We start from the raw sequence: 14,338 nt of genomic DNA, 5'->3' as shown, positions 1-14,338 counted from the left end.
TGGTCTTGTGCTTGTTGGCCATCCGAAACAGTGTGTTGGTTATTACCATCTCCGTCTCTGCGCAGAGACCAAGGAGTAGTTCTCCATTTTCGTTGCAGTTGCCAACGCCTTCCTTCCCCAGAGTCCCTCCCCAAAGCTGATGGTCCCGGCCCACCCGCGCATTGAAATCCCCCAGAACCAAGAGCTTATCCCGGGGGTTGACGCGGAGGATCAGGCCACGCAGCGCGGCATAGAAGGACTCCTTCGCCTCCTCCGAGGCGTCCAGCGTAGGTGCGTAGGCGCTGATGATGACAAGGGATTGGGATTGACACAGAGGTAGGGTGATGGACATGAGTCTCTCAGAAGTTCTTACGGGGATGATGTTGTGATCCCTAACCAGACGTGACTTAACGCAGAACCCTACACCGTGAATTCTTCTCTCCTCCACAGCTCGTCCGCTCCAGAAGAAGGTGTACCCGTGCCAAGGCTCCTCGATCTGCCCGGCACCAGGGAGACGGGTCTCGGAGAGGGCCACAATGTCCAGGCCGAGCTTCTGAATCTCAAGGGCGATGAGGGCAGTCCTGCGCTCCGGTCTCTTTGCTCTTGCATTGTCCATCAAGGTTCGTACATTCCAAGCGCCGATTTCCAGGAAAGCAGTCCGGTTTTTGTATTTGTATTTGTTTCGCCCGCATAAAGGATGAAAGAAGCAGAGTGCTGTCACCATTGTATGGCATCTATAGAAAAAAAACATTTTAGGTAGGTGTAATTTTCTTGTCGATTTTTGCTATTCGGGGCGAGCTTTGGTCTCTATCTTTTGCAACAAAAAAAGTGGGTATTTACTGTATACGGAAATAAATTACCTCACCTCAGTTCACTACCAAATTTACTTTGAAAAAACTGGGCCTGTCTTGGTACACAAAAAGCAATTATCGCAATGCTGGCATCAATAGATAACTTTTTTTTAACTTTCTGGGAACAATTAAGATAACTTCATTGCTTGAATTCAATGCATTATACAACTCAAATTAAGTATAAATTGCAGTTTTCCTCTTGCTTTCTTTCCATTAGAGGCGCCCTCTTTAGCCTAAGGCCTCTAGAATGATGGAGGAGGCGATGACTGAACAAATGGTTATAGTCTTTTATTCATGCAATACTTGTTTTTTAAATTTTTATTTTATTTATTACAACAGAATAGGTTTCACTGACACCACTGATGTCCATTGGTTTGAGGGAAAACAATAAACAGTGCATCATGCTGAAAAATAACACAGCAAAGAGTCATTATTTTAAAACAAATATTAAAATCAACATTTACACATTGTCAAAGGTGTATTCTGACATCCTTTGGACAAAATGTGCTGTCGGTATATTATGATTAAAAAAAAACATTAACACATTGCCAACTGTATTATGATGTTTGGTTAAGAGCTCCTTGTAACCTGACAATCTCATAGGCACAAAATGTGCACAAGTTTTCACATATACTGGGTTTGATGCACTCGGGTACATTTCTCTGGAATTAATTCATCATTTGGAATGAAAGTCAACACTATCTTTACATAAACACGCACATTTATACCATACTATATACTGTATATATACTGTATATGCATTACAATTCAAGTTATACACTGGGGAATGACGGATAAACAACCCTGTAACTTTGAATGTCAAAAATGCATCCATTTTGCTTCATGTTAAACAGCTGGACCAGCACTGGATCTGTAGCATCTTCATCTTTACATTTCCGTTTGTCATTTGCAGGACTTGTTATGTGACATAAGATTGAGGCTTTGAACACCTGCGTGCAAAGTGCAAGATGATCATGACAGCAACGCAGGAATAGCTACCCTACTGGGTTTCCTCTTTGTTGACAACGGTATCCACAGAAGTGTTATCGCAAATTCCTTCATGCATCTTTTGTGTCTTCATCCTGCTTCCGCTCACTCATTCGGGCACACCGTGGGCACGTTGTTGAGTTGTCATAGTAACAATCTCTAAAGAGAGAAAATCACCGGTGATCAATTGAACATATTGATGGTGGTGTTAGACAAATATAACGAGGAGACAATTATTTCAGCCCGGCCTGGTTCAAACAGGCAATTTAAGAATATAAATTTATGTTACATAAATCAATCCGCCCATCCATCCATTCTGTGTACCACTTAACCTCACAAAGGTCACAGGTGTGCTGGAGCCGATCCCAGATGACTTTGGGGGAGAGGTGGGATGCATCACAATTATTGGGACTGTTTAAGGACCTCATGGAACCACGTCAAGCTGTCGGATAATTTAATTTGTCTATTTGCTCTTTTTACTCGTTCCGTTTTTGGCTCTTGCCTTGGTTTTTGTTTTCTCAATTGTTTTGGCTCTTGTCTTTGCTTTTGTTCTTCGTTATTCAAGTAGGTAGATGTTGGTGTGTTTAAGTGTATCCACAGTTTGATCTTCATGCGGTTTGGTCTTTCTTGTACTTTTGTGACAAGCTATTTTCGTTGGTGATTTTTCCTTGCCTTGTGCAAGCGCTCTTTCAAGTTCAAGTTCAAGTCAACGTTATTGTCAAATGTGCTACATGTGCAACACACAGCACAGCTGAAATTTCATTCCTCTCAACCACAGGAGAGAGAGGAGCCGCTGCGGGTGCCCGCGCCACCATCAAGAGTTTTTGTTTTCTTCGCATGATTCCTGGCATGTTGTTCAGCGCCATTATTTGTACTTCAGCCTTGCGACTATTTTTTGTAAATAAATATTTTTTTGTTGGATCAACTTTCCCAAGTCTTCGTTTGTAGGGTCCGATTCAATCCGATTCAGTCCGGAACCTTCCAGACGCCCAACACCCACATTGTTTAGCAGGCACGAGGGCGCATCAGTGACAGATTTAAGTTGACAGGAGAATATGGCTCTTACTTATTAGTAGCAGGTAAAGAATTCCCTCAATACAATTGCAGAAGAAGCATTTGTTCAAAATGGTCTGACCATTGATGACAAACCTGTGGAAGACGGCTGAGCAGTCATGGCAAACGGAGGTGTGACTGTCAAAAGGAAAGAGGATGTCTCCCTCCTTACACAGCTCGCATACAAAGCCTTTGGCCTGGCAACGCTGCAAAGTTCACAAAAAGAAAATGTTACCGCATACTTCTGGACTGCTTTCCACGTGCATATACACTCACCACCAGCACAATACTGTATTTCAGTAAAACAAGTGCTCCAACAGTGTCACTCGAAACTGAGCATTATTGACTTTACAAAGGCAATTTTTTTGATACAGCCCTTGTATCGGACCTCCTTAGATTCTCCAGGTGTATCGAATATTATTGTTCGATAAAAGATGAGACAGGTGTTATTGTATTTTGTGAGCTCTCACATCGCAGTCCAGTTTGATGTGTTTTGCGAAGGTAGTGTGGACTTCTGTAAGGGAGCAGCTGAGTCGCCCACTGGAGATGTCAACCAAATCCTGGAGTGAGTACATGTTATCGTTTTCCACAAAGTGCTGGCGGTCTTGAAGCTAGAACCAAAAGACAAAACCAATCATAGGAAGATAGATAGATAGCTATAGAGTGATAAAAGGATAGACAGATAGCTAGCTAGCTAGCTAGATATAGATTTTTCAGATTTGTAGAAACCCAAATCCAATTAAGTTAGGATGTTGTGTTCAACATAAAAACAGAAGAAGAATATTTTCTATGTCTATATATTTAGACACTAGGACAGTTCTTAACCCGGGGTTTGATCGAACCCCAGGGGTTCGGTGAAATGGTCTCAGGCGTTTGACGGAGCCTCTGCCAATGGAGGTTAAGACACACCCGATTCAACATGTCAATTAGTTATGACACGCGCGCTTGGCCATCACTGGCTGCAAATGATCACATTACATTGCTTGTCCAATCAGGGCTGTGGGAAATTTTGTTCGCTCCATAGTCAACGTGTGACTGTTGTGATCATTCATCATACAATTTAAAAAACTATACTTAGGCCATGTAATTTTATTTACTTTTTTCTGTTTTTAATGTCTTGAATTTGTTTTAAAAAAAATCACATTTCTATCTTTCACTAATGAAGGGTTCTGTGAACGTGCAATTGAACTTGTTGGGTTCGGTACCTCTTTAAGAACCACTGCACTAGGAAGTGAGGACCCTTTGGTTTGAAGGAGACCCACGTTTGATTAAGATCGTTTCTCCACTAGATGGTGCTGCTGTATAGGATGTGCCACTAAGAGGTGACACTGGAACTGAATTATAGAGGTCCAAGTAAAATTGGACATGCTGACCTGGAGTAGAAGTCGCGCCTCCATGGCCTCCTTGCAGGTAATAAAATAAGGTTTCATCAGTAGAATATCTTGACGCAGTTTCTGTTAATGGAAACACAAAATAAGTTCTCAACCGAAGAGACAAAACGTCTCTCAAAGTCACAGGCCTTCCAAAAAAAATTCATGGGCCAGGAGAGGTACAATTGGGTCAACACGTTCATTGGAGCGTCTGGTATGAATTGATGAGATGAACATTTTTATAAACCATTAAAAACGTCAACAAACTGAGCGTCATCATAAATTACTGTCTTGTAATGGGGCAATACACATTAACTGAGATTTATTGACTGCCAACTCACTCTGATCTCAACTAGTTCCTCGACAAAGTTAAAAAGCAGCGGGTTGATTTCTTTCAGCTTCAGCACGGGCCGTGACAACATCAAGGCCAGGTAGCGCAGTGAGGATCGACAAACCTGCATGAAGAACAGATTCATGAATGATGAATATGAAAACCATTGCACATTGCAACCCTCACCCCACCCACACACACACAGTGTCACTTTTTAGAGACAGCCAACTCACATCATGCGACTCTTTGTCTCTTATCTTTCTGCTGACCCTAGATGCACTTCTCCAAATTGGCAAATGCATACCATGAGGCTGTGTAATTCATTTAAAATTATAAATCCCAAGTCAAAACTGGCTGTCGCACTGTTGGCGACTCTCAATTTTTAATCAACTCTAGATGATTCCTTCATTACGTCTGTTTTGTTGCTTTATCTTAAGTGCTGACCTGACATTAAACTCTCACCTCGCTTTTGTAGAACAGATACGGAGTGCAAAAAAAATATGTTGGGGTACCTTGCGTGGTTCAAACTCCCAGTTGTGGATGACTCGTGCCGGGATGATGGCCGTGTCATTCCAGTGACATGCACTGCAGAAATACTGGCCAGTGTAGTCACATTGTCTGGCTTCACTTGGTACACCCCCTATCAGATTAACAATGTATTAAACAAATATGCATCTTGAAACATCTGAACATCCATCCGTCCATCCATTTTCTGATCCGCTTGATCCTCACAAGGGTCGCAGGGTGTGCTGGAGCCTATCCCATCTGTCTTCGGGCAGTAGGCAGGGGACACCCTGAACTGGTTGCCAGCCAATCGCAGGGCACACAGAGATGAACAAAACCATCCGCGCTCACACTCACACCTAAGGACAATTTTGAGTGTTCAATCAGTGTGCCATGCATGTTTTTGGAATGTGGGAGGAAGCCGGAGTACCCGGAGAAAACCCACGCAGGCCCGGGGAGAACATGCAAACGCCACACAGGGAGGCAGGAGCTGGAATTGAACCCTCTGCACTGTGAGGTCGACGGGCTAACCACTGGACCACCCACATCTGAACATTAGAGTTTAAATAATACTCCTTGAACTACTTGGTGGAATTCAAGTTTGGGTTTTTTTGCACATCAAATTTGTAAAACAAAAATGTCTGAATGATTTCCCATTGTGATTCTGTATCAAACAGATTTGATCAGGGATGTTTTCTTCCATGTCATGATGTTGATATAAATGCCATTTCTTCTTTTCAAGTTTTCAATGAAGTAACTTGTGTTCAAAGTACTCGCCAATCACCAAATCTTTGTTGTGTTTGTTTTTATTTTGAGAAATAAAAAGTGGTAATTTGTTATGGTCTGATCAGGCTTTGGCTGTGTTTTTTCTTCGGCATGACCCAAGATTTTTATCAAGGTGGAGGGACTTGTGACCAGTTCCAAACGGCAATTGATTTTCTGTAGATAAAACGAAGGCATCTGCGACGAAGTTCCTTTGTGCACCACAATGACGCTCCAACATACACCGGGGGGTGGGGGGGGAGTACTTCCTTTTCGGTTGCATTAAGATGTGGTCACCTGATGTCATTTTCCAGTCTTCTCCTCAACAATATTCAAATGACATATGTTAGATATAGATGTTACATTTGAAGCATGCACAACCGATTGACATGTCTGAATTACGGAAATGCAGTGAAACCAAAGGATTTTTTTTCAGTGTACTTGGGGGTTGTTGTGGTGCATAAACGGCACATTAAAATAAAATTTAAAATGAGAAATCATATCGGCCCGAAGATTATAGGTTTTCATGTGTATAAATCTCGCTCAAATAAGTTTTTGTCATATAAAAAAAATGAAACCAATACCATCGTTGAGCTTTACTTTAGTGTACGCTTCTTTGATGACTGGCATTGTTGAATTTGTGGCAAACAGTTTGCATCACTGCAAAAGGTTTAACTTGTTGTAATGTTTTTCTTTGTTAGGATGAGGCTTTTGCCTTGGCCACATTTTAGCTATCACTCCCCCCCCCAAAAAAAAGACAGTTGAGTAGGGTTGTGTAGAAGCACCTGACAAAAATAAATAAAACGAGAATCTGCTTATGCAGAAGGATAATTCCTTCTACTCACGCTCGCGTTTTTGTTTCCAGAAAATCAAATCAGATCCTTTCTTCGAGTGAAAGTAATTTTATTCAGATAATTTCTTATGCTTGTGTCACAAAATACGAGCCTTGCTTCAAATTTGAAGCGGGTGCCAATGCAGGTGGGCAATTTCCAAAATTTTGCCTGTCGGTCGTTTGTCTTTCCAACATCGACATTGGCAGCCGTCCATCATCTTCCGGCCGTCATTTTTTTCGAGCCACACCAAACGGTAATCGTCAGTCTGTCATGTTATTTTAAACGCGCTTTCATCATCGCTTCCGTCAGTAAATTTTACCGATCCACCAGACCCTCTATTGTCAGCCCCTCCCCCCAACCACGCCCCTCCCAAAAAAAAAAATTTAGTCCACCAGATAAAAAAAAACAATTGGATTAAACCAGTAAATGGAGTACACTATCAGTGTATATACATTATACGAGTTGTCGAAATGGACAGAAGAATGAGCAGGAGGGCCACCGGTGAACTGCCATTATTGTTTATCGTAATAGCTACAATGTTGCTGGTCAGACAAAATGCCGTCATTCTCTTAATTGCTCACACTTTTGTTGAGTAACGTCACCATTCTAGTTATACTTGACACACATTTATTCTTTCGATGTTGATGATTGTTTTAATTCAACATTTCTCAGTAGTAGTGGTATGCGGGCTTCCTCGAGTGGTACATGAACAAATCACTGCACAAGTACAGTTTGTTTATGTTTAATTTTATGTTCAATATATTTGCATTGAATGTTTATGCACTGTTTGTCTTTAAACGTTTCTTTAGATACACTTTTTATTTAACTTTTATGTGTGACACATGTTGATGATATCCATTAAGTTTTTTTTTGCATGTTCAGACTGTGTACAATGTTATAGTAGCTTACAATAATATTAAATATACTTGTTAGGAATAAAACCTCCTTCCTTGGTGATGAACATTTACACCCACTGAGTTACTATATTTCAACGCTGTGATGATGGTGGTACTTGGAGAGCTAGGTATTTTCTAGGTGGAACTTGGTGCAAAACGTTTGAGAGCCACCGAATAGATTTGGCAAAGACTAAAAATTCCAGAAATATGAAAAATATCAATTGATTGTTGAAACTTGACATAAATTTTGTATCCGAGATGTGACTTGTTTACTGCGCTAGAAGCTCACTGCACATTGGTACTCACTCAGTGAAATCGGTGAACGGCATTCTGCACAACGATAGTCTTGGCGGTCCAGTCCGATCTCGGGACAGATGCTGAGCTCGTACTCTGACTGATGGCTGACCTTCGACCTCACACAGGGCTTAGTGATCAGGTTCATACACTTACTATGGCAGCGGTAATAGCAACCTGAAGAAGACAATGACTGATATGAAAGAACAATTCATGCACTTAGCTGATGCGACCAAATGAAACATGTGGGGAAGTGCAACCAAATGAGCAGTGGATTGGGTGCATCACCTGTGCAGGTGTACCATGTCTGGATGAGGCCCCAGATGATGGTACTACATTTGTCACATGTATGTTTGACACTCTTGCTCTTTTCCTTGGAGAAACGGTGCTCTAGAACCATTCTCAGATTTGGCTCGTCCTCATCGGGATCCTGTTGGAGGCACATCGCCAAGAAACGATAGTTGATATGGTATTTGAACACACACACACACACAATTTTTATTTATACGTTTCATGTCCGTGTTTGTGACCAGTTCTGCATGGCTTTGCTCGATACAAATAAAGCTGTGTTGTATTGTATTTCCTTTAGCATAGCTCTATCTAGTGGATGCATAGCACAACCGCAGCCATATTGTAGCTTCCATGCGCCGTATTTAAATGAAAACAGTTTTGAAATAGTCCATTCATTGAAGGTGCGCCTTATACTCCAAAGCGCAGTGCAGAAAATACGGTACGTTATGTACATCACGGCTGAGTTCAAATAGGGAGAATGTGTGAGGACGACACACGGAATCAAATTAAACTGGGGAGAAAACACACATACCTGTGGTTTTCAGTGTTTGTGTGTTATGAAATATCAGAAACCCTGGTTGATCTGACTCCCGTGAAACCGTTTGATTCTTCTTCGTTTTCACAGACTTTACAAACAAAAAACACTTTGCATTGTCCTCAAAGTGTCAAAGCCAGGAGAGTTTAAACAGTCAGACTTTGTGGCCCGATTAAATGGTTCTTTTGCTCTGTCACAGTCAGTTATCCTGCTTCGTTATTTTTTTATTTTTTTTAAACATGGGATGGAGGGATTTAAAGTTGTTTTGTGCGACTCTGGAGTAATGACATGTTTTGTGCAGAAACCAACAAAACCCAATAAAAAAAAAGTAAACTTTATTTGGCAAGCAATGATGTGTTAATACTGTGTTCCCAATCATATGTGGATCGTTACGTTTAACACAACTCATCTAATACGCCACCTGAAAATTGACATGCCACCCAAAAAGAGGATTTAAATATTCTACTTGGTTTAAACCACTGCTCCAGTAGCCACATAAAACAATGTCATCTGGAATAGTTTTGTGTAAAAAAAAATAATATATATATATATATATATATATATATATTCAGACAATTAGGATACATTCTTTTTTTCCCTCCTTAATACACTGTCGTTGTATCAGATAAAGAGCCTCAATAATCAGCTCAAAAATGAATACAGTATGTCCTCCTATACTTAAGCGCATGATGAAGAGAGTGCTGCTTTGACTCGGTATCTCAGTTGTTAATTTACAAGCACGGACTCCGCTCACATTATGGACATAACGACCCAGAGGCCGCCGTCTGCGCTGGGGAATGGCGGAGGTTTTAGAGGACGCACAGATCCTCCCTCGGCAATTAAGGTCATCTTCCACCTCTTGCTCGTTAAAAATATGGCGTTGGTTTTGAATGTCACTTCTGTGGCGTGTCCCTTCTCAAGCTGTGAACGACTCCTCTTGTGCTGAAATGTTTATTGTGATGTATTTTTCAGCTATTATATGAATATAACTGCTACCATTCAAGACACGTGTAACATGAATGAAGCCTTCCTTTAACATGAAGCACATACTGTACACCAGTTTATACAACTTGCATTATCGAGAAGTTTGACATTCAAAGAACCGACCTTCAATTCCTGGAGTTTGAGCCGAAGATGAATCAGTTTCACCACCGTGTCCTTTTGTCTTTCTGAGTGCTCCGGCAGCTCCAAGATCAGCTTCTTACACTCCTCAATGGCCACTTTCAGTTGCTCAATGTCGGAGGCTACAAAGGACCCCTGCAGGCAAAGAAAAGAGTGAAAATTGGATACATTGTACCGAAGGAAAGGTAAGGCAGCTTTATTTATACACTGCACTTTCAACACAAGGTAGCTCAATGTCCTTCACGTAAAAGTACAATTGAAATCATTGACGAAAAAAAGACTTCACAACATTTAAAAACAAAGTCAACAAGAATAAAAGTAGCTACGGTAATTAAAATTCATAACGTAATGAGTACAGGAAGTTGTATCAATAATAAGCCTGAAACAATACGTGAATCAAAACTTGTGTCACCTGTGAAAACGCGACCCATCCCTTGCAACTCCTAGAACTTTAAAAAAAAAAAGCATAAACTTAATTGAAGATCCATTCCTACAGCAGGCCCCCTCCTACTCCATGTCACGTGACTACTTTCTCTAGTGACGATCATGTGACTGGAGTGAGCAAAATTGAGTAGTAATACTAGTTGGACTATGTGAGGCGAATGGATCGGAGGCGAGGAGGAAACATGGCAAGTACTGCTAACAACCATGAAACTTACAGCCCCATCGAGCTCATTTAGGTCAGCAATCGGGTAACTTTGCGGCGACCAAGGGTCAAAATCTGAGAAATAGAATTTAATCTTGATTACTAAGAGCACTGCTTACTTACCACAGGTCTTGAGAAGTGGTCTTCAGCTAGACCGAGATCCATTGTTCCGTCTGAACTTTGGATTCTGGTGCCAGAAAACAGCTCTTGTCTGGCTTCTGCAAAAGGAGCCCAAACAAAATGCTACTTTCACAGGCATGACTTGTCACCGAAGCAAATGCTCATGCACTCACTCACCTCGTTCACAAAGGAGCAGAAGAATGCGTGACTCTGACCAAATCTACCACCGAGTCATTAAAACCTCCAGCTCGTCATATTGACCGAACTTTGATCTTTCATCTCTTTGCACCTTTCAGACCACCACTTGGTTACAAGCTGTTATGTAACCGCTTACATTGTCAACCTTTTTCTTCAGAAAATGATAATCAAATAATTTATAAACGCCCACCAACATGATTTTTTTTCCCCCCAAAGCTAAAACATTCTGGACTATAATAATTAACAAGTGCATCGATTTCCTTGCAAAACAACAGAATAAAGACTGTGGCCGTTTTCTCTCCTGTGGTCAAATCGCCAGCTGCATGAAATCATGTCAGCACTTTCATCTGTTTCCCGTATGTGAACTTCCCCTTCCGTTTTGCAAGAACTCAAGTCCAGAGGGTCCAGTAGAAGATTTACATTCCAGACAAATGATGGGCTTTCAAAGACATTCCCATGATTACTTAACATAAATTCAACAATATATATATATTTTTTTTTCCTCAAGCTCTATTCCAAAATCAAATCATACTGCAAAAATTATTTCCACATTTGTGCCTCTGGGCTAAATCAAAAGCACGAGCGAAACTTTAACTAATGAATTTAAAAGGTTATTACAATTTCCTGGTTCTTGGTGAAATTACCAGCTTCTTACGCAACATTTCCACTTTCTTCATTCAACGTTCGCTTTAGATGTTGTAAATGGTACAGATCTTTTATTTCTTCATAAGTTTTTGTAAACCTACTAGGAAATATAAAACAGTCAAGCCAGAACAATTTTTGCCATTTTCTGCTCAGTGTCAACTCCAGTCGACTCAAACACCCTTGTAATTATACATTTTAAAACACTTTTTAATATGGTGCGCCGTATGGTCGTGAAAATACGGTAATGTGAAATCCAGATCCGTGAAACACCAGAATTAGTGATGTGAAACATGCACTTTTTACGACAAAAGTCTGTCTGAAGTCATAATTCACACATGCAAAGAGCATAACGCGATAAATATTACCCTGCCGTGGAGGCATCCTGCCCCTTTGGGGACCATCCTCTTCCTCCCCGCGATCGAAGGGATTGAGGCGGGTTTGGCGGAATTGTGCCAGTCTCTCATCATATTCCATTTCATCAGCTACATCTAAGACAGAACAGAACACAATGGATATTACGGTGTCATATTGCATGCCCAATGTCTCTTCTGTTGTGCATTAGTAAAGTGAGGAGGCAGAAAGAACTTTTGTAAATAATCTCAGGAGGCATTTTGATCCCAACAAAGCCTCAGAGGTCCAGATAAATTTGGATGGGAAATAAAGATGATGTGCTTCTCCTCAATGGCCACTTCATCAGGTTTATCAGTATGATTGAGTCAATTCTGCGTAGGTGATTGGTAATTAATCATGTCTTGAAGCAACTCCCCTACAATGGAGTGCACTACTTGGGTGTAACCAATGAGTGTAAAAATGATGTCATAGTCTCTTCTTCTATTGACTGTGGTATGCGTAATGTATGGCAAACCCACAAAGTATCACTTCACAATCATGTTCAAGTACAGAGATGCATTCATTATGCTCATGTTCAATTGTGTCGGCTCATAAACTCACATCATCTGTGGTTTTCTGTTCCAGACTGTCACTAGATCCAAATCCAATTGAGTACCTTTGGAATGTGCTGAAGTGGGAGTGTTGCATCATTGCAAGTAATGGTCCTTTTACCTCCTTTTGCAACGTGTGTAAATATTGGAATCAGCTCCCACTATGATGCAATGCATACATCATTACAAATTACGATCACAATAAACATTTAATTAATTCCTCTCTGAGAGCATCAATCAAAATCGTGCATTATCTTGTTAAACCAGATATTTTGACACAACTCTTACAGTGGAGCTCCTCTAATAAAAACAAGACAGTGAATGCAATTATCAAGCAACCTTCAGGACTAAGACTGGATGCAGTAAATCATCAACCAAAACATTCGTCATCAAATGTTGTTATTGTACCCGTTTGAAAAGCGGGTTCGACTCACTTAATTTCCATTTGAGCGAATGAACGAGATCATCACATCCTCAGAAATGGCCCATCAACATTCATTGCATGTCAACAAGCTAAAGCTACATAGCTAACAGTAATGTTTTGATGCCAAATTGTTAGCCACCGAAACGGGACGGAATCATCTAGCATAACAGTTGAGATAGTTCTCATCTTACTTGTCATGGAGTCGACACCTTGTGCTTAATGTTCGACGCGTGTGGTGGTTATTAAGTAGCTCTTCTCGTGCCTCGTTTCCCTCTGCCATTAACATTAACAATACAACGATGAAATTGGTGAAACTTGACTATTCAAAACGTAACGAAAAGATTCCTTTCCGGCTACTGTTTTCAAACTAATTTAAAAAACATGTAATACTATTATATGATATTATGAGTACAGTGGAACACAGTTGAATTTTAAACAACATTTACTTATTAAATTTTAATCAACAACAGACAGAATGTCTCTCTATTTTCCATGCTTGCAGCTAAATGGAACCCTTGTTTTATTTTGAAAGTAAATTGTTCCGATCACTCGTGCCTTCCACAGCACTAGCTCAACACAAAGTAGATGGCCCACTCGTTTTAGTTATATTTGGGACATTTTTTTTAACGGGAAGTAATCGGAAGCAGTTCTGATGGGCATTACCACAAATTTAATTTCTGTGGAAAACAGAGTAAATGGATAAAGTGGCTAAAAATGTTTGCTCTTCCACTGCAGTCAGATCATTACCTAAAGAATAGACAAATCTTCTCTGACCGTTATCCCGCTTTTTATACAGATCCCAATACACTACAGTATATGTTTATTGTTGTTTTATTTTGGGGGGGAGAAATCCTCTTGCATTAAAATAAGATTTTGTTTGATACGTTATTTGTTTCCATCAATACATTTTCCATCAAACAAATAACTAATTTTGTTGTTTGTAACAGAAAGCCCTAATCTACAAACCTTGAGTGAGTTTATTGTTTGGATATTTTAGTGTGAATAATTTTCTTTGCTCTGAACAGATCTCTTTTGTGCAACTAAATGAATAAGGCATTATTGCTCACCCGCAAAACATGTTTACTCCTTTAGGCTGAGCTGTACTAGCCATTTAGAATACAGTGTGTTATCTATCCATCCATTATCTACACTGATCAGTGCGGAGCTCCCAACTGATGTATTGTAGTGGATGGATCACTAATTAGTTGCAGGGGTGACACACTGAGACAAACAATAACGCGTACATGTACACCAATCATTTACATATAATTTCATCAACAACAGGAAATACATGCCCCACTGAATTTCCTTTTGAAAATCTATTTGACTGATGAGTATTCGATTTATTGGCACTTGTTTGTGAGCTGTAGGGAGTATATTATTACAAAAATCATCAACTGTGTTGGAAGCAACAGACCTCTACTTACCCTTACAAACATTTAGATTTTATTGGACTAAATACTACTTGATGTGGTGGCACAGTGGATGACTGGATAGCACGTCCGCCTCACAGTGCAGAAGTCGTGGGTTTGATTCCGGGCTCAGCCTTCCTGTGT

The 14,338-nt window shown here is 40.5% G+C and overlaps 1 protein-coding gene across 2 annotated transcripts; it reads right to left on the bottom strand.

The window, feature by feature from the left end:
• Window positions 1-1,097: 1,097 nt before the first annotated feature.
• On the bottom strand, window positions 1,098-13,096 carry def8 (differentially expressed in FDCP 8 homolog). Of its 2 annotated transcripts, XM_086107058.1 has the most exons (13): window positions 12,974-13,092; window positions 12,369-12,519; window positions 11,783-11,905; window positions 10,578-10,672; window positions 9,794-9,943; window positions 8,149-8,290; window positions 7,873-8,037; window positions 5,084-5,211; window positions 4,582-4,695; window positions 4,244-4,324; window positions 3,341-3,481; window positions 2,967-3,076; window positions 1,098-1,976 (listed from the first exon to the last, which is right to left on the bottom strand). In XM_086107058.1, exons 3-13 carry the CDS (start codon window positions 11,889-11,891, stop codon window positions 1,889-1,891), a joined length of 1,323 nt encoding a protein of 440 aa, XP_085963184.1. In that variant the 5' UTR covers window positions 11,892-11,905; window positions 12,369-12,519; window positions 12,974-13,092; the 3' UTR covers window positions 1,098-1,888. The 2 variants fall into 2 exon arrangements, with proteins under 2 accessions (XP_085963184.1, XP_085963183.1); XM_086107057.1 differs by lacking the exon at window positions 12,369-12,519 and having other exon boundaries at window positions 12,974-13,096.
• Between the last annotated feature and the right edge of the window lie 1,242 nt (window positions 13,097-14,338).

Source organism: Hippocampus guttulatus, chromosome 3, assembly GCF_054856545.1.
Source record: "Hippocampus guttulatus isolate MCC_2025c chromosome 3, RoL_Hgut_1.0, whole genome shotgun sequence".
In the NCBI taxonomy this organism is placed as follows: Eukaryota; Metazoa; Chordata; class Actinopteri; order Syngnathiformes; family Syngnathidae; genus Hippocampus; species Hippocampus guttulatus.
This window is presented reverse-complemented; position numbering and strand designations above follow the sequence as displayed.

Coding starts and splice junctions, on each gene's coding strand:
- def8 (XM_086107057.1), bottom strand. Junction 3,482..4,243: donor AGGCGCGACTTCTACTCCAG/GTCAGCATGTCC, acceptor TTTTGGTTCTAG/CTTCAAGACCGCCAGCACTT. Junction 3,077..3,340: donor ACATCAAACTGGACTGCGAT/GTGAGAGCTCAC, acceptor TGAACTTTGCAG/CGTTGCCAGGCCAAAGGCTT.